Source organism: Bos grunniens, chromosome 4 (assembly GCF_055505025.1).
Source record: "Bos grunniens cultivar Pamir isolate PY7600 chromosome 4, Bosgru_T2T1.0, whole genome shotgun sequence".
NCBI lineage: Eukaryota > Metazoa > Chordata > Mammalia > Artiodactyla > Bovidae > Bos > Bos grunniens.
In genome coordinates, this window is record NC_141168.1 from 72896829 (window position 1) to 72917269 (window position 20441).

The window sequence follows — 20441 nt, forward strand, 5'->3', positions numbered from 1 at the left end:
ATTCAAGGTGAGATGTTAGAAGAGCAAGGCCAAAGTACAGTTTCTGAAGGGACATGAAATGTACTTCAGAAGGAGGGAAAAATAGTTCTTGGGTTTCCCCCTAACATTGTTTTCCCCTAGTAGGCAGATATTCTATCATATAATTCTCTGTAAGCCCAATAAGATCTTGAGTACAGTTATGAAATGTTAAATGTACACTCGAGAAATGTTAATGAAATTGAATAAAAGCCTTTCTAAGATGCAGACAAACTTTGAGCCCAGGCTGAGCTTGGCCTCCCTCTTTGTCAGTGAAAATTATGAATATTTAACTCAATTATAATTCCTATATTTAATATTAAACCTCTAAGCAAAAGGTATTGCATCTTTTTATATAGCAGCTAGAATAGTACTACAAGAAATGCAGTGCTTAATAAATGTTTTGGAATGATAGTGCTAACGATTTATTGAACAGAAGCTCTTAATTTTTTAAAGTCTGGGCTTTAATGCACTAAAAAGCATCTAGATGGTACCTGAAAATTATTATTGTCAATATAAGAGTCAATATTGTGTTAGATTCTGAATAATGATACAGTAAGCATGTAAGGTAAGATTATAATTGGAGAGTAGATGAATAAATGTAGATGAGAGAAATCATTGTATAGTGATTACTCCTCATAGATATTAATGATCACTATGGAAAAGAGTATAAACATTTTTGCTGTGCTGTGCTCAGTTTTGTCCCACTCTTTCCAACCCCGTGGACTGTAGCCTCTTCCAGGCTCCTCTGTCCATGGAATTCTCCAGGCAAGAATACTAGAGTGGGTTGCCGTTTCCTACTCCAGGGATCTTCTTGAACCAGGGATCAAACCTGCATCTCTTAAGCCTCCTACATTAGCAGACGGATTCTTTACCACTGTGGCACTTTTGCTACACCACAATTTTTATGAGACTGCAAAGGAAGTAAACACGGCCTTTTTTTGCTTTAAAGTAGCAAAGCTGGGGGAGAAAGGCAATGGCACCCCCCTCCAGTACTCTTGCCTGGAAAATCCCATGGATGGAGGAGCCTGGTAGGCTGCAGTCCATGGGGTTGCTAAGAGTCGGACACGACTGAGCAACTTCACTTTCATTTTTTCACTTTCATGCATTGGAGAAGGAAATGGCAACCCACTCGTATTCTTGCCTGGAGAATCCCAGGGATGGCGGGGCCTGGTGGGCTGCCGTCTATGGGGTCACACAGAGTCGGACACGACTGACGTAACTTAGCAGTAGCAGCAAAGTTGGGGAAGGTGGGGGAAGGATGGGAGGAAGGGTGGCAGAAACAGGACTTTAACCTGCATATCCTGTTCAGGTTGATTCTGAGTACCAGGACGGCACCTAGGAATTCTTTTTACTTAAGATCGCCTCAAGCTATTGGAAGAAATTATGAAGAGAACTTCGGGAATGATAGAACTCCCTGGAATGGTGACATTATTACCCCCTAGTAAGAAAAGAGACAGAAGAGGCCAAGTCTAGATACAAATTCCTTCATGTAGACAGAGAATGAAGTCTCTCTGATACAGGAGATCCCTGAGGTACCTGATACGAAGATTATTATCTTCACCCATGCAATGATCATTTAAAAAAAAATTATTGGCATGTAGTTGATACATGATGTTGTGTTAGGTTCAGGTGTACAGCAGAGTGATTCAGTTATACATATAAATACATTTGTCCATTCTGTTTTCAGATTCTTTTCTCATATAGGTTATCATAGATATTGAGTAGGGTTTCCTGTGCTATGGAGTAGGTCCTTGTTGCTTATCTGTCTTATATATAGTAGTGTGTGTATGTTAACCCCAAGCTCCTGATTTATTCCTCCCCCACTACATTTCCCCTTTGGTAACCATAAGTTTATTTTTGATACCTGTAAATCTGTTTCTGTTTTGTAAATAAGTTCATTTGTACCATTTTTAGAATTAGATTTCATATATGAGTGATATCATATGATATTTGTCTTTCTCTGACTCATTTCACTTAATATGATAATCTCCAGGTCCATCCATTTTCTACAAATGGCATTATTTCTTTCTTATTATGGCTGAGTAATATACCATGGAACATCAGACTGGTTCCAAATAGGAAAAGGAGTACGTCAAGGCTGTATATTGTCACTCTGCTTATTTAACTTATATGCAGAGTACATCATGAGAAACGCTGGGCTGGAAGAAGCACAAGCTGGAATCAAGATTGCTGGGAGAAACATCAATAACCTCAGATATGCAGATGACACCACCCTATGGCAGAAGGTGAAGAAGAACTAAAGAGCCTCTTGATGAAAGTGAAAGAGGAGAGTGAAAAAGTTGGCTTAAAGCTCAACATTCAGAAAACTAAGATCCATGACATCTGGTCCCATCACTTCATGGCAAATAGGTGGGGAAACAGTGGAAACAGTGGCAGACTTTATTTTTCTGGGCTCCAAAATCACTGCAGATGGTGACTGCAGTCATGAAATTAAAAGACGCTTACTCCTTGAAAGAAAAGTTATGACCAACCTACACAGCATATTAAAAAGCAGACACATTACTTTGCCAACAAAGGTCCATCTAGTCAAGGCTATGATTTTTCCAGTAGTCATGTATGGATGTGAGAGTTGGATTATAAAGAAAGCTGAGCACCAAAGAATTGATGCTTTTGAACTCTGATGTTGGAGAAGACTCTTGAGAGTCCCTTGGACTGCAAGGAGATCCAACCAGTCCATCCTAAAGGAGATCAGCCCTGAGTGTTCATTGGAAGGACTGATGTTGAAGCTGAAACTCCAATACTTTGGCTACCTGATGCAAAAAACTGACTCATTGGAAAAGACCCTGATGCTGGGAAAGATTGAAGGCAGGAGAAGGGGACGACAGAGGATGAGATGGCTGGATGGCATCACCGACTCAATGGACATGAGTTTGAGTAAACTCCGGCAGTTGGCAATGGACAGGGAGGCCTGGCATGCTGCGGTCCATGGGGTCGCAAAGTCGGACATGACTGAGTGACTGAACTGAACTGAACTTTCTCCAGATACACGCAGGAGTGGGATTGCTGGATCATATGATAGTTTCATTTCTAACCCCCTTCTTCCTTGATGGTGGAGCTTTCTTCCTATTCCAGAAACTGGATATGCCAACATTCTTACCTTTGTATTCTCCCTTGCAGCTAGAGCCTGGAGATATATATACAACTCTGGCCAGTAGGGCCCACAGAAAGTCTTTTGGAGGTTTCTGGGAAAGGTTTTCTCATCTAATAAGAGAGAGGTGCACATGAAGCAAAACCCCACTTTCTCTTCTTCCTTCTGCATGTTTTTGTGTGAGGTCATGATTGTTAGAGCTATGGCAATCATCACATGAATTGTGTGACACAAACACTTCTTTAAACACATTGAGGATAACGGGGAGGGGGAGAAAGAGCTAGGAATCTCTATATTTTTGAGTTACTGAACCCACTCTAAAAAAACCTACCCCAAGACTTCCTGTTGCAGATGAAATTAAACCCCTATTTCTTAAGCTGCCTTTAAAGCAATTGTGTCACTCCTGCAACCGAAAGTACCCTATCTGAGAAAAGTGAGGGGAGGTCTTTTTATTAAAACAGGATGGTACCATGCCAGCATCCTCTAGGTAAACCCTTGGAAAGTTGTTCCAAGTATCTGAGATGAGAGGATGATGAAAGCCAGAATTCTTTTTAAAGGCATATTACAAGTTGTAATCATTAGTGGGCAATAGCCTAACCCCATACTACCATTTATGGAAGTACAAAGCCATCACATGAGCACAACTGCAGGACATGTGGCTGCAGAAGGATAACAAGCAGGCTGGAAGAGGCTACTATTCATCAGAGCAAAGAGTAGAGAGAATGACCCCCAAATCCAAGAGTGATCAGCACATTGAAATGAGTCTCTTAGAAACCTTGGGAAGGGAGGAGCTGGGGTAATTTGGAAGGAGAAGAGAAGACTGTAAATGCTAAACCATTTTGTTTGTTTCTTAAGTTGTTGATTATCCCACAAGGTTGGTGTGACTTGGAAAAACAAAAGGAAATCTAGAACAATGACTTCTTATAGAAGTGTCCATTGTATCATAGATGTGGTTCAGAAGAACAGAACATTTTAAAGTCTTGGCAAGTGCCATGGGCTTTAATTAAATTGGATTACTTTAATTAAATAACATAAAGAGACATGCTGCTCAGTTTTCAGGGTAGCACCCCTGTTCATTCTTACTGAGTCTAGATGAATTTGAAGAGCAGATCAATTTCCTTTTATGCAACTGAGAGTATGAAATATCTGTGGGGAATTCAGTCCATACACCCAATTCAGAATTTTAGGTTTTACAGCAGATCACAATGAAAAATGGGGACAGACTCTTTGGGACTGATATTTGCCCCAGGATTAACATCCTGGACAGTTCATTTAGTTCTTTAGTTCAAAGAGTCTCTTGATGAAAGTGAGAGTGAAAAAACTGGCTTAAAATTCAACATTAAAAAAACTAAAATCATGGCATCCAGTCCCATCACTTCATGGCAAATAGATGGGGGAACAATGGAAACAGTGACAGACTTTATTTTCTTGGGCTCTGAAATACTGCAGATGGTGACTGCAGCCATGAAATTAAAAGACATTTGCTGCTTGGAAGAAAAGGTATGACAAACCTAGACAGTGTATTAAAAAGCAGAGATATTACTTTGTCAATAAAGGTCCATCTAGTCAAAGCTATGGGTTTTCCAGTACTTATGTATGGATATGAGAGTTGGACCCTAAAGAAAGCTGAGCACCAAAGAATTGATGCTTTTGAACTGTGGTGTTGAAGAAAATACTTGAGAGTCACTTGGACTGCAAGGAGATCAAATCAGTCAATCCTAAAGGAAATCAGTCCTGAATATTCATTGGAAGGACTGATGCTGAAGCTGAAACTCAAATACTTTGGCCACCTGATGCAAAAAAACTAACTCATTGGAAAAGACCATGATGCTGGAAAGATTGAAGGCGGGAGGAGAAGGGGATGACAGAGGATGAGATGGTTGGATGGCATCACCGATTCAATGGACACGAGCTTGAGCAAGCTCTGGGTGTTGGTGATGGACAGGGAAGCCTGGCGTGCTACAGTCCATGGGATCACAAAGAGTCAGACACAACTGAGCAACTGAACTGAACTAAACACCCTGGACAAAGATGGAGTCCAAAATGTTTCCTAGCCTCTGATTAACAGGTGCTGTAGGTGAATGGAAAATTCACCACTGGGAAAGAAAGAGGTAACTAGTCCAGAGTCAGATAATCTTTAAACAGGTGGTTTCTTCCTGTTTCAAGGCAGATGGAACTGTGAAATAATAGATTCGGACTTTCTTTGGAGAAAACACTCTCACTCTGTTGTCATGGGGAAAAACAAGAGGGATAATGGTTAAATGAAGAAAAGAAACTAAATCTGTTTTTACTGGTGTTACTAGCCAACATTTGTGAAATATAACCATTGGGTCTTACAGTGTATCTGGCCGAGGTATCAGTGCCACATAGACTAAACAAAGTAGAGAAGGGAGGTGTAGATCTCTTTTTCTGGAAAAGGAAGTTGGTCTTTTTGGTTTAGTTTTAAAATGGAAGGTACTGAATTAGGTTTGCATGCTAAGAAGTCAGCAGAAATAAAGCATTTGAAAGTTTAGAAGAGAGAAAGGGTGATGACTAACAGGAATGGGACCTAAGGAGATTGGGGGGGCTGGTGAGGTGGGAAGGGGTTGGGTCCATAGAACAGGTTAGGGAGATTAACCTGGGGTAGGAGAGGCACCTCTTTCCTTGAGCCTGGAGAAAAAAGAAAAGATGTGTGGAAGCTTATATCTGTCAGGATCAACCTAGTTATGCTTCAGTAAGAGCCTCCAAAATCATCACGGGTTTACAAAAAGAAAAATGACTTCTCACTCCCACTACACATCCACTGTTCGCTCTGATTTGGTTCTATGTCACTCACATTTCAGGATTTAGGCTTGTGGCTCAGTGCCTGTCTGGAATCCTGCAGTATTCGTGGCAGAAAGAAAAGAGAGAATGGCAACCACATCTGAGTTCTTAAAGCTTCTGCAGGGAAGTGGTGCACATCAGCTTAGTCCACATTTCATGGCTAAAAACTCCTTTGGTCATGACTGACTTTAATAGGATGAGAACAAAGAAGAGGGACTTTAAATAAGGGTGAACAATGCAATAACAAGGGGCTTTGAACACGGGCAAGCAATATAATCTACCACCCCACCCATCCTGCTTTTGTTGGTGATAGCAATAGCTCCATTCAGTCAATAACTATTTACTAAATCCCTGCTATGTGCCTGACACTACACGTGGCTCTGAGAATAGACCTCTAAAATAAAACAGACCTCTTCTCTTAAAAGCTATTATAGGAAGTTCCTACTGATAGCTTGGTTTTTCTTACATCTGCTAAACGGAGAGAGTTGTTTGGGGTTAAGAAGTTTGAGGAGAGAGGTAAACATTTCCAAAAATGCTGAGCAAAATGGGAAAGAATGCTGAGTGGGGGGAATAAAAGGATTGTCAGGCAGCATCACATTGTCCTGTTCTGGATGATAGACTCATGGTGGTGTGATGTTTCCTATTGGTGCTCAGCAGCCTGAATACTCTAAAGGCAAAAACAGTAAGTTTCTGGGGGCCAGCTAGGAAACAAGGGAGCCAGAGATGATGTTGACAGTGGAAGGAATGGGCCTAGGTCTAGATAAGGAAGAAAGTGAAGTCCTCTTGGGTAAATGCTGGGCAACAAAGCCCTAGGAGGAGGATGAATGAGTGAACTAGAAAGGCAAGATATACTGACCAGAGGAAACAAGGCTGCAACTTAAGGTTTCACAGGTGGAACAGTTCTTGGTACAGAAAAAGTCCAGGGTGTGGACATTGGGTTGGGGCCAGTTGATTTTTTTTTTTTAAACATTTTAGTGTGACGGTTAAATGGGCCTTTTTTTTTTTTTTTTAATTGAAGTATAGTTGCTTTACAATGTTGTGTTAGTTTCTGCTGTTCAGCAAAGTGACTCAGCTATGGGGCTGGTTGATCTTTATCCAGGCCTTCATTGTTCCCCAGAAATTGTTCCTGCACTTAAGAGTCATATCCATATGCAGTTTTATCTTGATGTAACAATCCAATGCTTAATATACTGGGGATAATGAATTAACTACCTATATCGTTTTATTTCCCCCAACTCCGGAACCCAGTCATTTCATAGCTGCTTTGGAAAAGAACAAAGAAAAATGGGACATTTCCTTTTGAAGTCTTCATACTTCTCTGTACATAACTATGTATACCTGCTGTTCTTAGTCACTCAGTTGTGTCCGACTCTTTGTGACCCCATGGACTGTAGCCTGCCAGGGTCATCTGTCCATGGGGATTCTCCAGGCAAGAATACTGGAGTGGGTTGCCATATCCTCCTCCAGGGGATCTTCCCAACCCAGGGATCGAACCCAGGTCTCCAGCATAGCAGGCCGATTCCTAACCAACTGAGCCACCAGGGAAGCCTAGTGTTTTTATATTCTTATTTAACTTAATCATATTGGAACTGATTCCTTTTCCTGCTTCCTACTCAATAGCAAAGAACTCCTTTTGACATCAAGTTTCTATAAATGTTCAGCAAATTCAACAACTATCCTTTCTTTTTTTAAAAAAAGTTTTTATTGGAGTATAACTGATTTACGATGTTGTGTTAGCTTCAGATGTATAGCAAAGTAAATCAGTTATATGTATACATATATTCACTCTTTTATAGATTCTTTCCCCATATAGGTCATTACAGAGTATTGACTAGAGTTCCCTGTGTTACACAGTAGGCCTTTATTAGTTATCTATTTTATATAATAGTAGTATGACTATGTCTATTCCAAACTCCCAATTTATCCCTCCCTCCTCCTTTTTCCCCAGTTACCATAAGTTTATTTTCTAAGTCTGTGACTCTATTGCTGTTTTGTAAATAGATTTCTTTGTACAATTTTTTTTAAGAAACCACATATAAGTGATATCATGTTATTTGTGTTTGTCTGACTTCCTTCACTCAGTATGATAATTTCTAGGTCCATCCATGTTGCTGCAAGTGGCATTATTTCATTCTTTTTTATGACTGAGTAATATTTGATTGTATATATGTACCACATTTTCTTTATCCATTCCTCTGTCCATGGACATTTAGGTTGCTTCTATGTCTTGGCTATTATAAATAGTGCTGCAATGAATATTGAGGTACTTGCATCCTTTCAAATTATGGATTTCTCCAGGTATATGCCCAAGATTGAGATTGTTAGATCATATGGAAGTTCTTTATGTAGTTTTTAAAGGAATATCCATACTGTTCTCCTTAGTGGTTGTACCAATTTACATTCCCACCAACACTGTAGGAGAGTTCCCTTTTCTTTACCCTCTCCAGTATTTATTGTTCATAGATATTTTTGATGATGGCCATTCTGACTGGTATAAGGTGGTACTTTATTGTAATTTTGATTTGCATTTCTCTAATGATTAGTGGTGCTGAGCTTTTTGGCCTTTTTTTTTTTTTTTTTTTTTTTGAGCTTTCATGGGCTTTTTGGCCGTCTGTATGTCTTCTTTGGAGAAATGTCTACTTAGGTCTTCTGCCCATTTTTTGATTAGGTTGTTTGTTTTTTTATATTGAGCTGCGTAAGATGTTTGTATATTTTGGAGATTAATCCTCTGTCACTTCATTTGTAAATATTTTCTCCCATTCTGTGGGTTGGCTTTTTATTTTATGGTTTCCTTTGCTATACAAAACTTTTCAAGTTTAATTAGGTTCCATTTGTTTATTTTTGGTTTTATTTTCAGTATTCTTGGAGGTGAATCAAAAATGATATTGCTTCGATTTACATCAGAGAGTATTATATTTTTTCCTCTAGGAGTTTTATAGTGTCCAGTCTTACACTTAGGTCTTTAATCCATTTTGTGTTTATTTTTGTCTATGGTGTTAGAGAATGTTCTACTTTCATTCTTCTACATGTAGCTGTCCAGTTTTCCCAGCACCACTTATTGAAGAGACTGTTTTTTTCTCCATTGTATATTCTCACTTCCTTTGTCATAGATTAGTTGACCATAGGGGCATGGGTTTATCTCTGGACTTTCTCTCCTGTTACATTGATCTATGTTTCTGTTTTTGTGCCAGTTCCATAATGTTTTGATTACTATAGCTTTGTAATATAGTCTGAAATCAGGATACCTGATTCCTCCCACTCTGTGTTTCTTTTCAAGATTGCTTTGGCTATTTGGGGTCTTTTGTGTTTCCATACAGATTCTGAATTTTTTTGTCCTAACAACTATCCTTTCTCTAAGGAGAGCAAAATGGTGCTTATCTCCCAATTCTGTAAAGTAAAATGGGAACATGGAAATAGAAACATAAGAAAACAAAATGGGAAAAAGAGAGAGGAAATATTTTAAATGACTTCAAGAAAACCTGTCTTTAGTTTTCTTGGGGTACAATATATATACAATAAAATTCATCACTTTTATGATGAATTCAATTAATTCATCACAGAATTCAATTAATTCTGACATATGTAAACAGTTATATAATTATTACCACACATGTCATTTCCTTCACCCCAAAGAGTTTCCTCATGCCCCTTTGCAGTTGACTTCCTTTAGCCTCAGGCTCTGACAAGAACTGATCTGCTTTCTTTCACACTAGTTTTGCCTTTCCTGGAGAAGGCAATGGCACCCCACTCCAGCACTCTTGCCTGGAAAATCCCATGGACAGAGGAGCCTGGTGGGCCACAGTCCATGGGGTCGCTAAGAGTCAGACAAGACTCAGCGACTTCACTTTTACTTTTCACTTTCATGCATTGGAGAAGGAAATGGCAACCCACTCCAGTGTTCTTGCCTGGAGAATCCCAGGGACGGGGGAGCCTCGTGGGCTGCTGTCTATGGGGTCGCACAGAGTCGGACACAACTGAAGTGACTTAGCAGCAGCAGCAGAGTTTTATGTAAATGAAATCATATAGTATGTAGCCTTTCACATTTAACTTCAAGAAAACTTTATAGATGAAAACAGCTGATAGGTTAAGAAAGGCAAGAAAAATAACAAAATAACAAATTTCACCAGTCCAAGTGTCCATTGACTTTAGCCTCATCCTAAGTAATAATTTCCAAAAACAAATTGAGTTATACTAGTACTATTACTCGGAGAAGGCAATGGCACCCCACTCCAGTACTCTTGCCTGGAAAATCCCATGGATGGAGGAGCATGGTAGGCTGCAGTCCATGGGGTCGCTAAGAGTTGGACACAACTGAGCAACTTCACTTTCACCTTTCACTTTCATGCATTAGAGAAGGAAATGGCAACCCACTCCAGTGTTCTTGCCTGGAGAATCCCAGGGATGGCAAAGCCTGGTGGGCTTCTGTCTATGGGGTCGCACAGAGTCGGACACGACTGAAGCGACTTAGCAGCAGTAGCAGCAGTACTATTACTATGTACTAGTTATATTTTGCTAAAAATCATTAAAAATAAATACATAATAATTGACATAAAAATGCATAGCTGGTTACCACTAATATGCACCTGATATTACCATCAGTGATAAACCTTTCTTAGGAAAGTGCTGCATGGAAAGATCTCAACAGTCTAATTCTAACAGTCTTATTTTCTCAGTCACTGATTTTGGCCATTGAGTCTGAAAGTGACCATCAGCAAAATTTATAAGTAGTTATGATATCCAAATTCACACACATAGTATTATAACATGTACACATTTTCCATACTTTGTCCAGGCAAATAGTTGGTTATGAGAGTGTAGTATAGTCATCACAAGCATACAATAGAAAATATACCAGAACACTTTGTAATGGCAGGTCTATGAATAATCCATGTATGTGTGTTAATTCTTCTTGTACGTGTTACACTTACTGTTATCATTTCTATTCTTGTAGACTAAGACTCGGCAGCTTTGTGTGTGTCTTTATGTGATTGCAGCAGATCCAACAAACTGAGCCATTAAAGAGTGCTTCAGGAGTTAAGAGCACTGATAATCAGATTCATGAAAACCCGTGTGCTTCTATAAATAATGCATTTTCCTTATGAATTAGAACTCTGAGGTGTCCCAAAGGGCCACAGAAATAAGAAAAGGTCTAAGTTTAATTTAAAATTTCCTCTTTAACATTTTTAACAAATGTTGTGGCTTGTAAGGCTGGAGAAAGTTATGAAGCGTGATGGATAACCATTGTCAGGAGTTCCAGGTGGGTGAGTTCCACACCTACTTCTCCACTGTTACTGAGGTGAACTCAAGTCTGATTAGAATACCTGAGGCAACTTTGAAATACAAAAGTGTGCCAAGGCTGAATGGAGGGGTGTGTGGAAATAGGAGTGGTGCAGGAATAACCACCTTGATCAAATGGATGAGTTGCAGGCCTTTTATAACATTCAGAAGGAAATAAACAAGGGGCTGGATGCCCAATTTACCCTGCTTCGACTAGCTATTTGGTAGGAATAGTAGATTAATCCTGGGTTTTGCACAAAGTTGGGGGCCCATTTGAGTCTTTGTTTTTATCATTATTTGTCATGTTGTGGAGACCTATGAGAAACAGTTTTTCAGATCTCCAGAGTTATGACCAACCGAGATAGCATATTAAAAAGCAGAGACATTACTTTGCCAACAAAAGTCCATCTAGTCAAGGCTATGGTTTTTCCTGTGGTCATGTATGGATGTGAGAGTTGGACTGTGAAGAAAGCTGAGCGCCAAAGAATTGATGCTTTTGAACTGTGATGTTAGAGAAGACTCTTGAGAGTCCCTTGGACTGCAAGGAGATCCAACCAGTCCATCCTAAAGGAGATCATTCCTGGGTGTTCTTTGGAAGGACTGATGCTAAAGCTGAAACTCCAATACTTTGGCCACCTCATGCGAAGAGTTGACTCATTAGAAAATACTCTGATGCTGGGAGGGATTGAGGACAGGAGGAGAAGGGGACGACAGAGGATGAGATGGCTGGATGGCATCGCCGATTCGATGGACATGAGTTTGGGTAAACTCCGGGAGTTGGTGATGGACAGGGAGGCCTGGCATGCTGCAGTTCATGGGGTCGCAAAGAGTCGGGCATGACTGAGCAACTGAACTGAACTGATACTACTTGATTTGACTTAGGTCATATCTGAATGGTCTAGTGGTTTTCCCCACTTTATTCAATTTAAGTCTGAATTTGGCAATAAGGAGTTCATGGTCTGAGCCACAGTCAGCTCCCGGTCATGTTTTTGCTGACTGTATAGAGCTTCTCCATCTTTGGCTGCAAAGGTTATAATCAATCTGATTTCAGTGTTGACCATCTGGAGATGAAAGAGATGGGAATACCAGACCACCTGACCTGCCTCTTGAGAAACCTGTATTCAGGTCAGGAAGCAACAGTTAGAACTGGACATGGAACAACAGACTGGTTCCAAACAGGAAAAGGAGTACGTCAAGGCTGTATATTGTCACCCTGCTTATTTAACTTATATGCAGAGTACATCATGAGAAACGCTGGGCTGGAGGAAGCACAAGCTGGAATCAAGATCGCCAGGAGAAATCTCAATAACCTCAGATATGCAGATGACACCACCCGTATGGCAGAAAGTGAAGAACTAAAGAGCCTCTTGATGAAAGTGAAAGAGGAGAGTGAAAAAGTTGGCTTAAAGCTCAACATTCAGAAAACTAAGATCATTGCATCTGGTCCCATCACTTCATGGCAAATAGATAGGGAAACAGTGGCAAGAGTGGTTGACTTTATTTTTCTGGGCTCCAAAATCACTGCAGATGGTGACTGCAGCCATGAAATTAAAAGACGCTTACTCCTTGGAAGGAAAGTTATGACCAACCTAGACAGCATATTAAAAAGCAGACACATTACTTTGCCAACAAAGGTCCATCTGGTCAAGGCTATGGTTTTTCCAGTAGTCATGTATGGATGTGAGAGTTGGATTATAAAGAAAGCTGAGAGCCAAAGAATTGATGCTTTTGAACTGTGGTGTTGGAGAAGACTCTTGAGAGTCCCCTGGACTGCAAGGAGATCCAACCAGTCCATTCTAAAGGAGATCACTCCTGGGTGTTCATTGGAAGGACTGTTGTTGAAGCTGAAGCTCCAATACTTTGGCCACCTGATGTGGAGAGCTGACTCACTGGAAAAGATCCTGATGCTGGGAAAAATTGAGAGCAGGAGGAGAAGGGGATGACAGAGGATGAGATGGTCGGGTGGCATCACTGACACAATGGACATGGGTTTGGGTGGACTCCGGGAGTTGGTGATGGACAGGGAGGCCTGGTGTGCTGCGGTTCATGGGGTCGCAAAGAGTCAGACACAACTGAGCAACTGAACTGACTGACTGACTGATGCTACTTGATAAATATACTAAATGCTAGCTATTAAATTGTCTTTCACAGAAGGCCACTTGAAAATGAAATCTCTACTTTGTATTTGGTGATAATTTCATAGTTCTAAATCCTAATTAATTAAAAATTGGTCCGCTTAAACATGTAGTTACATATTTGTTGTTGTTTAGTCGCTAAGTTGTGTCCGACTCTTTGTGACCCCAGGGACTGCAGCCCACCAGTTCCTCTGTCCATGGCATTTCCCAGGCAAGAATACTGGACTGGGTTGCCGTTTCCTTCTCCAGGGGATCTTTCCGACCCTGAGACTGAACCCACATTTCCTGCATTAGCAGTCTGATACCCCTGATGCCTAATTCTACCTTAGACAAATGGAGCCTTTTCTATTGGTAACATGACTTCATATTCCTCTTATCCTCTGGAAACTGCTCTGTGTTCAAGTTGCTGCTGAGTGCAGGCCTTATGACTGTTTCTGCATTTAACAAGCAATGTTAATAGCATATTTAATTGCACTGATATTAAGCCTTTTCACCTTAAAACTGTAAATTCAATTCAAAGACTGAAGCTTAAACTTTATGCTACCATAAACAAAGCCCACTTTGTAATCAGAATTCTATTCCCCCCTCACCCCCCGCCCCTGACACACACACACACACACAGAACAATGGTCAGTTATACATCCATGGATTCCAGGAAGCTAAGCAAAAGCATTTGTCATTTAAGTAAAATAGGTTATAGAAATTTTAAATGAATGAAGGAAGAAAGGTCCAAATTAAGAGCAAAATGGATCATTTTTCTTCTTTGAATTGTACTCTTTAATATATTAATAACATAATCTCCGCAAATACAATTTTTAGTATTTTAATATTAATTTAGTTTTGAAAGTAATTTTCCCCAGTAAACATAAGTTAGGTCAACCAAAAAAAGCCTCGTTTGTTTTAAACCTTGCTGTTGAAATAATTCTAAATGCATTAGTATTATTCATTACCTTGGTGAGCGCCTAGGGATATCTCACCACGTCTGTAATCTTTGCCTTTACTGAATCTCCCTATAGATGGAGGCTATTGTCAGGAATCTGTACTAACTCGGAGACATAGTCTGGACTGAAGTTGCTTTTAATTGAAGAGGCCTCAGTGTTTGGACCGGAGAAGGCAATGGCAACCCACTCCAGAACTCTTGCCTGGAAAATCCCATGGACAGTGGAGGCTGGTGGGCTGCTGTCTATGGGGTCGCAGAGAGTCGGACACGACTGAAGCGACTTAGCAGCAGCAGCAGTGTTCGGACAATGAATCTCTCTCAATTCACAGCCTCCACGTTTACCCTCCATAAAATGAGACTTCCACTAACTTGAATGACAATTGCAAAGTTCATGTACCAGTTTTCATTAAGTTGGTTTTCCCCTGGTAACCTGTGTCTTGTAAAACCTAAATCTTAAAAAAAAAAAAAAAAAAAAAAACTATTAATCATAGGGACAAAGGAAATCAGTTTTACGCAAAAATGCAACCACGTATGAGAACTACGCAAATGGATGGTCCACGTTTGGCTGAAGTCATCCGACGTCCTTTCATTTGCTTTTGTATTTCCAGTTTGCCAACCCGTTTCCCAAGATTGAGCGATTACAGCGATGACACAAGTCAGTCTCGCACCCTGTCAAAGACTGTGGCCCGTTGCCAATTGCTCCTCGGCAAACTAGACTCAACTGGGTCTTATCCTCTGATTGTCTGTCGGGACTGAATTCAACACCCGAATTTGGGTGCAGGCTATTTTCTCGGGAAAAGTCAAAACATCCTCAAAGGATCAAAGAGCTCAGTCACAGAGGTGGAGGAAAGTGGAGCCAATGAGTCAGGTTAAGCAAACCCCTCAGCCCTTGTTCCTCAGCGCAGCGCTCCAGATTTTAAAGACGGTTAGGAGGACCAGGAGAGACACGAGGGATGAAGGCAAAAGGCTCGATCCTGAATCTGAGCCAGAGACAAAGGTGAGGAACTGCGCGAGGGGGACGGGGAGACGGACAGAGGGAGGCTCCTCAGCCCCCAGCCAGTGGCGTGACTTCAGGAGGACTCAGAAAACGGGCCAGGACTGGGTAAGGATAGGAAGGTGCCAGCGGGGCGGGCGAACAGGCTAATCGTAGGAGTGGCGAGGCTGGGAACGCCCCCCTCCCGGCCCCGCCCCCACCCCGCAGCGTAGGGCCGGGAAACGAAAGCCAAGCGTGCGCATGGGTCACGGGCCGGGGCGGCCCCTCAGCCTCCGGCTTCCCGGGGTGGGCGTCTCCGAGAAAGGCGCGTGCCTCACGTCCTTCCCACCCCGCCCCCTGCTATCTGCGCACGCGCGGCCTCACCCCGCCCCTCGCGTCCCCGGCGGAGCGATGGGACGGGGGCGGGCAGCCGGGGTGAGGAGGCCGCCGGGAGTCCCTAGATTGCCGGCGCGCTCCGCCTCCGCCGCCGCTCCACCGCCGCCGCTTCCCTCGCCGCGTCACGGCTCCCGGGACCGCCCTCCTCTGGCCCCTCCTACTCGCTCCCTTTCCCCCTCCTCTTACCCTCCCCCTCCGACCGATCGGTGACTTAAGCAACGGAGCGCGGTGAAGCCCATTTTTCTCCTTCCTCGCAGCCGCGCCGGGCAGTTCGCGGCGCGCGGCCCCCACGCTCCCGCCCGAGATGAATGCTGCGGCAGAAGCCGAGTTCAATATCCTCCTGGCCACCGACTCATACAAGGTAGAGGCTCGGGGAGGAAGAGGGTGCGTCGGGGAACAGCGCGAGGCTGCGGGGCGGGGGCGGCCGGGCTGGGGTCTTGGCGCTGGGGAAGCCCCGAGGGAAGGCGCGGCGGCGGGCGGGATGGGGCAGGTGAGGCTGGCGCCGCAGTTGGGAAGGAGGCTGATGGAGCAGGGATGGAGGGATGGACGGCAGGAGGCGGGGCCTGGGGGGTGCGTGGTGGGGCGGTGCGGCGAAGGGTTGAGGCGGGCCCGAACCGGTTCCCCGCACTCGCCGCCCGGGGCTCCGGGCAGCTCAGCGGCCCGACGGCCGGGGCGTCACTGGGTGAGCTCACGCCTTCCCCAGGAGTGCGGCCTTTTGGTCCTGGGCCAGGCAGGGCCGGCCTTGGTTAGGGCTTGCCTGAGGAGAGCAGGTCAGTTAGGTAACGGCCCCTGGGATTCCGCCGTGGAAAGAGGGAGTCAGGTTTGAAAAGTAGGGTTTCCCCCGCGGAGCTGAGTCAAGCAAGCTCACCCCTTAGTCGGCAGATGTGTCCCTCCTCGAGGAAGGGGTGGGCGAGGTCTAGTAGGGCTGCTGGAGCCAGCCACGTTCTTCTGCTGGTGGCCCCGGTGCGGAGGACCCTTATCTGTCTGTTCCGGGGAGCCCTGCTCGATTCCCCAGTCCCACTCCATTGGGCTCGGTTTCAAACTCCTTTGCGTCTGGTGATCACTCACACTCCTCATCGTCTGTTGCAAAGGCCGATCTGCCTTTATTCCATTAGAACCACTTTGTGATTTCTGTGAAAAGGAAAGTGAAACACAAGAAGTTTAAAAAAAACTGTAGTTAACCTAGAGAACATGTTGAGAGGACACAGCGTTCTGTTACTATGGCTATTGGACGCTTGTATGTATAGGTGTCCCGATCATTTTATTTGAAACTCACATACATTAATATAGGGAAGAGTGGTTAAAGGGAAATTTGAAGTAAACTGGATTATACTTTACTAACAAGCTTTGTTATCCAGGACACCTAAAAAATGACATGTCAGACTGAAAACTCCACTTTCACAAAATAAGTTTCAGTTTTTACTTGAGCAGCATGGTAGTTTGGAGTATAGCGATTAAAGCATGTTTTCAGATTTTTTTGTTCTTACTTTTAGTTTTTTTCTTAAATATTCCAGTATTTTCGAGAATCCCATTTTACCTCTTTTTTAACTTTTTTTCCTAGCTGGTTTAAGATTCTACTTTTGATAATTAAGGTGGGTTATTATTTAAAGTAGAACCAAGTTTCTTTAAGGAGTGGTCTTTTAAATGGAACTTTAAAATGGAAATCTACACAGTTGCAAGGAGACCATAGTGCTATCAAGGATGGTTTACTTGTGCTTCTCTTGTGGTTACTTAGTTCATGGTATTTTGAGTGTTTATTTAATAGTGATTTTAGAATGGTCTCATTCACAGTTTTCTAAAACTTTATCCCCTTAACTAAATCTTTAAAATAATTTTCAAGTTTTTTAATGTATTAATAACAAGAAAGGTAAGTTTTAACTTTTAAAAACAGTGTGCAAGCTTCTTTAGTTTGTGGCTCCTCTAGCTATTGTATATAAGGAATGTAAAATTGCTTTAACATCAGTTTCCTGGGATGAAAGGTAAGAGTGGTTACCCTAATGTTTTCTAATCTGCTAGCTAGGCATACTTAACAGCACTATTAGAATTTGTACCTATTTAATAAAGTTTATTCCTGTCCATTTCAAGTCAGACCGGTTGGTGTATTTATCCCCTTCCTAATATAAAACCTTTTAAGAAGATTATCATCTTAGTAACTAACATGTTTCATTTCCCACCCTCCCTCCCAAGAAAACCCTCAAGAGGATTCAATCAGGTTGATGTTTTATTATACCAGTGGTTTGCAGCAGTCAGTAAAATAAATTGTGTATTTTACACTTGCAATTTAGTTTTTAAGTTTCATTTTCCTTACATTTTTGGTGGTACTTATAGCCTGTTTCGGAGAAGGCAGTGGCACCCCACTCCAGCACTCTTGCCTGGAAAATCCCATGGATGGAGGAGCCTGGTAGGCTGCAGTCCATAGGGTCGAGAAGAGTCAGACAAGACTGAGCAACTTCACTTTCACTTTTCACATTCATACATTGGAGAAGGAAATGGCAACCCACTCCAGTGTTCTTGCCTGGAGAATCCCAGGGACGGGGGAGTCTGGTGGGCTGCCGTCTATGGGGTCGCACAGAGTCGGACACGACTGAAGTGACTTAGCAGCATAGCCTGTTTATCATTTTTGCTTTTTTTTTTTAATCTTCTTGGATGAAGAGGAGACAGCAACGGTAATCTTGAGTCTAGAAGCAGTAGAATTACACTTCTATTTGGAAATTACCTGAGAAGATTATATACACATCCTTATCAGTACTTACATACTGTTGGCCAGTTAAAGTAGGGAGCTAGCAGCTTTGGTTGTATTGGTGGAACAGAACAGAACAAACTAAATTGTTGATTTGGTTCTTTTGCAAGGGGTGGGTTGGGTAGAACTGAAGTAAGGATAATTGGCTGTCTAGGCACTCTAGAAAGGTATTTTGCAAGTAGATAGAATAATGTCCAAGCACATGACAACATGTAGAAATTTTGTTTTTGCTTGTATCCTTTCCAGACAGTTCAGGACAATTTGGACTAAAGGGGCATTTAAAATATGTATTCATTTCTGTAATCTCTTACTTCATTATACATAATGATAAATGAAGGAAATAGATGAATGTGGTTGTTTCTTCTGTTTTCATCCTGGGTTCTTGTTACAAATGAAAAGGACACTTAATCTTAAGTGTTAACCACTTATATTTTCAAAATGGTTTAAAGAAAATTATCTACTGGGTTATATTTACATTGTGCTAATAAGCCAGCTAAGGAAAGGTGCATTGGGGCTGGCCTTAGCCATTGCGGTGCTAAAAAAGTATTTGGAACATTTTTTTGTAAAGGAAATAAGTCATTTTTTTCCCCACTTATTTCTGGGATGACCACTGATCAGTTTCCAACTAAATGAATCAGTAAAAGATTCATTTATATTCTATTCTTCTTCCCCTTCTATATAGATAATGTCTGTAACAAACTACAGCAGAGAGTAGTTTTACCATTTCTGAACATTCTACCTGTTAGCAGGTTGAAATGGAAGATGTTGTCAATTCAGACTCAGTTGGAAAAAATAAATAACATGCAGTGCAAGAAAGAAATCTCTAAGCAATTTACAGTTTAAGCCACGTCAGACACATAAGTTATGAAATGTGCTGTCCAGTGCGGGTTGCTTCTCCAAAGGTCATTTTAAACTGGTTATCTTGAATTCAACACATTTTCATCCATTAATTAATAAATATTAGAGACCCATTAGGTATTATAATGGGTCCCATCACTTCATGGCAAGTAGATGGGGAAGCAATGGAACAGTGACAGACTTTATTTTGGGGGGCTCCAAAATCACTGTAGATGGTGACTGCAGCCATGAAATTAAAAGACACTTGCTCCTTGGAAGAAAAGTTATAACCAACCTAGACAGCATATTAAATAAGCAGAGACATTACTTTGCCAAAAAATGTCCGTCTAGTCAAAACTGTGGTTTTTCCAGTACTCATATGTATGGATGTGAGAGTTGGACTGTAAAGAAAGCTGAGCACCAAAGAATTGATGCTTTTGAACTGTGGTGTTGGAGAAGACTTGAGAGTCCCTTGGACTGAAATGAGGTCCAACCAGTCTATCCTAAAGGAAATCAGTCCTGAATATTCATTGAAAGGACTGATGCTGAAGCTGAAACTCCAATACTTTGGCCACCTGATGCAAAGAACTGACTCATTTGAAAAGACCCTGATCCTGGCAGAGATTGAAGGCGGGAGAAGAAGGGGATGATAGAGGATGAGATGGTTGGAAGGCATCACAGATTGGATGGACATGAGTTTGAGTAAGCTCCGGGAGTTAGTGATGGACAGGTGGGCCTGGCATGCTGCAGTCCATGGAATCGCAAAGAGTTGGACAGGACTGAGCAACTGAACTGAACTGAGGTATTATAAAAGACAAAAGATGTCCATTACAATCTAAGATGGGTGAAAGTTGATTTTAGAAAAGTTACAAAAGGCTGTATGATTTATGTATGGTGATTAAGCACCCAAGGTAGCTTTTTGAAAAACAGCTTGCTTCCTCATAAGTGGCAGAATAACAAATCTTATTTGGGCATTTTGGGGTTAAAGATTTGGGGCTAGATGACAATCATTCCTATGGGTAAGTTAGTCCTGCCTCAGACTTGAGCTACCAGTGTCTTCCTCTGAACTGTTCCCTGTTTTTCAAAGTTGCTTCTCCTTCACCAATTCTGGACACTTAAGTATGGTTAAAACAGCTCCAGTGGCAGCCTAAACCCTGTGAGAAGTGTGGTCCTGCTGCAGTTTGTATGTCAGAGAGCACCTGTGCATTCTTAGG

General features: G+C 42.0%; 1 protein-coding gene and 1 long non-coding RNA gene across 13 annotated transcripts in view; one reads left to right on the plus strand and one right to left on the minus strand.

Annotated features, from left to right (window-relative positions):
• The window catches only part of NAMPT (nicotinamide phosphoribosyltransferase), a 376625-nt gene that overhangs the window by 320667 nt on the left and 35517 nt on the right, over positions 1–20441 (plus strand). For 4 of the 8 annotated variants that reach the window (XR_015162669.1, XM_086396900.1, XM_086396901.1 and 1 more), the window contains exon 1: positions 15848–16011. The exons of 3 other annotated variants lie outside the window; for them this stretch is intronic. Coding sequence is in view for 3 of the 5 variants with exons in the window: in XM_086396900.1 (XP_086253026.1) it covers positions 15955–16011 (57 nt within the window). In the remaining 2 variants the exon portion in view is untranslated. Of the gene's footprint in view, positions 1–15847; positions 16012–16403; positions 16421–20441 lie in introns of those variants that run through there. One more of the 8 variants, XM_086396906.1, reaches the window with a different exon arrangement.
• The window catches only part of LOC147374366 (uncharacterized), a 162966-nt gene continuing 156619 nt past the window's right edge, over positions 14095–20441 (minus strand). Inside the window, exon 6 of one of the 5 annotated variants that reach the window (XR_015162680.1) lies at positions 14095–16781. This is a non-coding gene — a long non-coding RNA (uncharacterized LOC147374366). Of the gene's footprint in view, positions 16782–17919; positions 18367–20441 lie in introns of those variants that run through there. The other 4 variants (XR_015162673.1, XR_015162677.1, XR_015162679.1 and 1 more) reach the window with 4 other exon arrangements.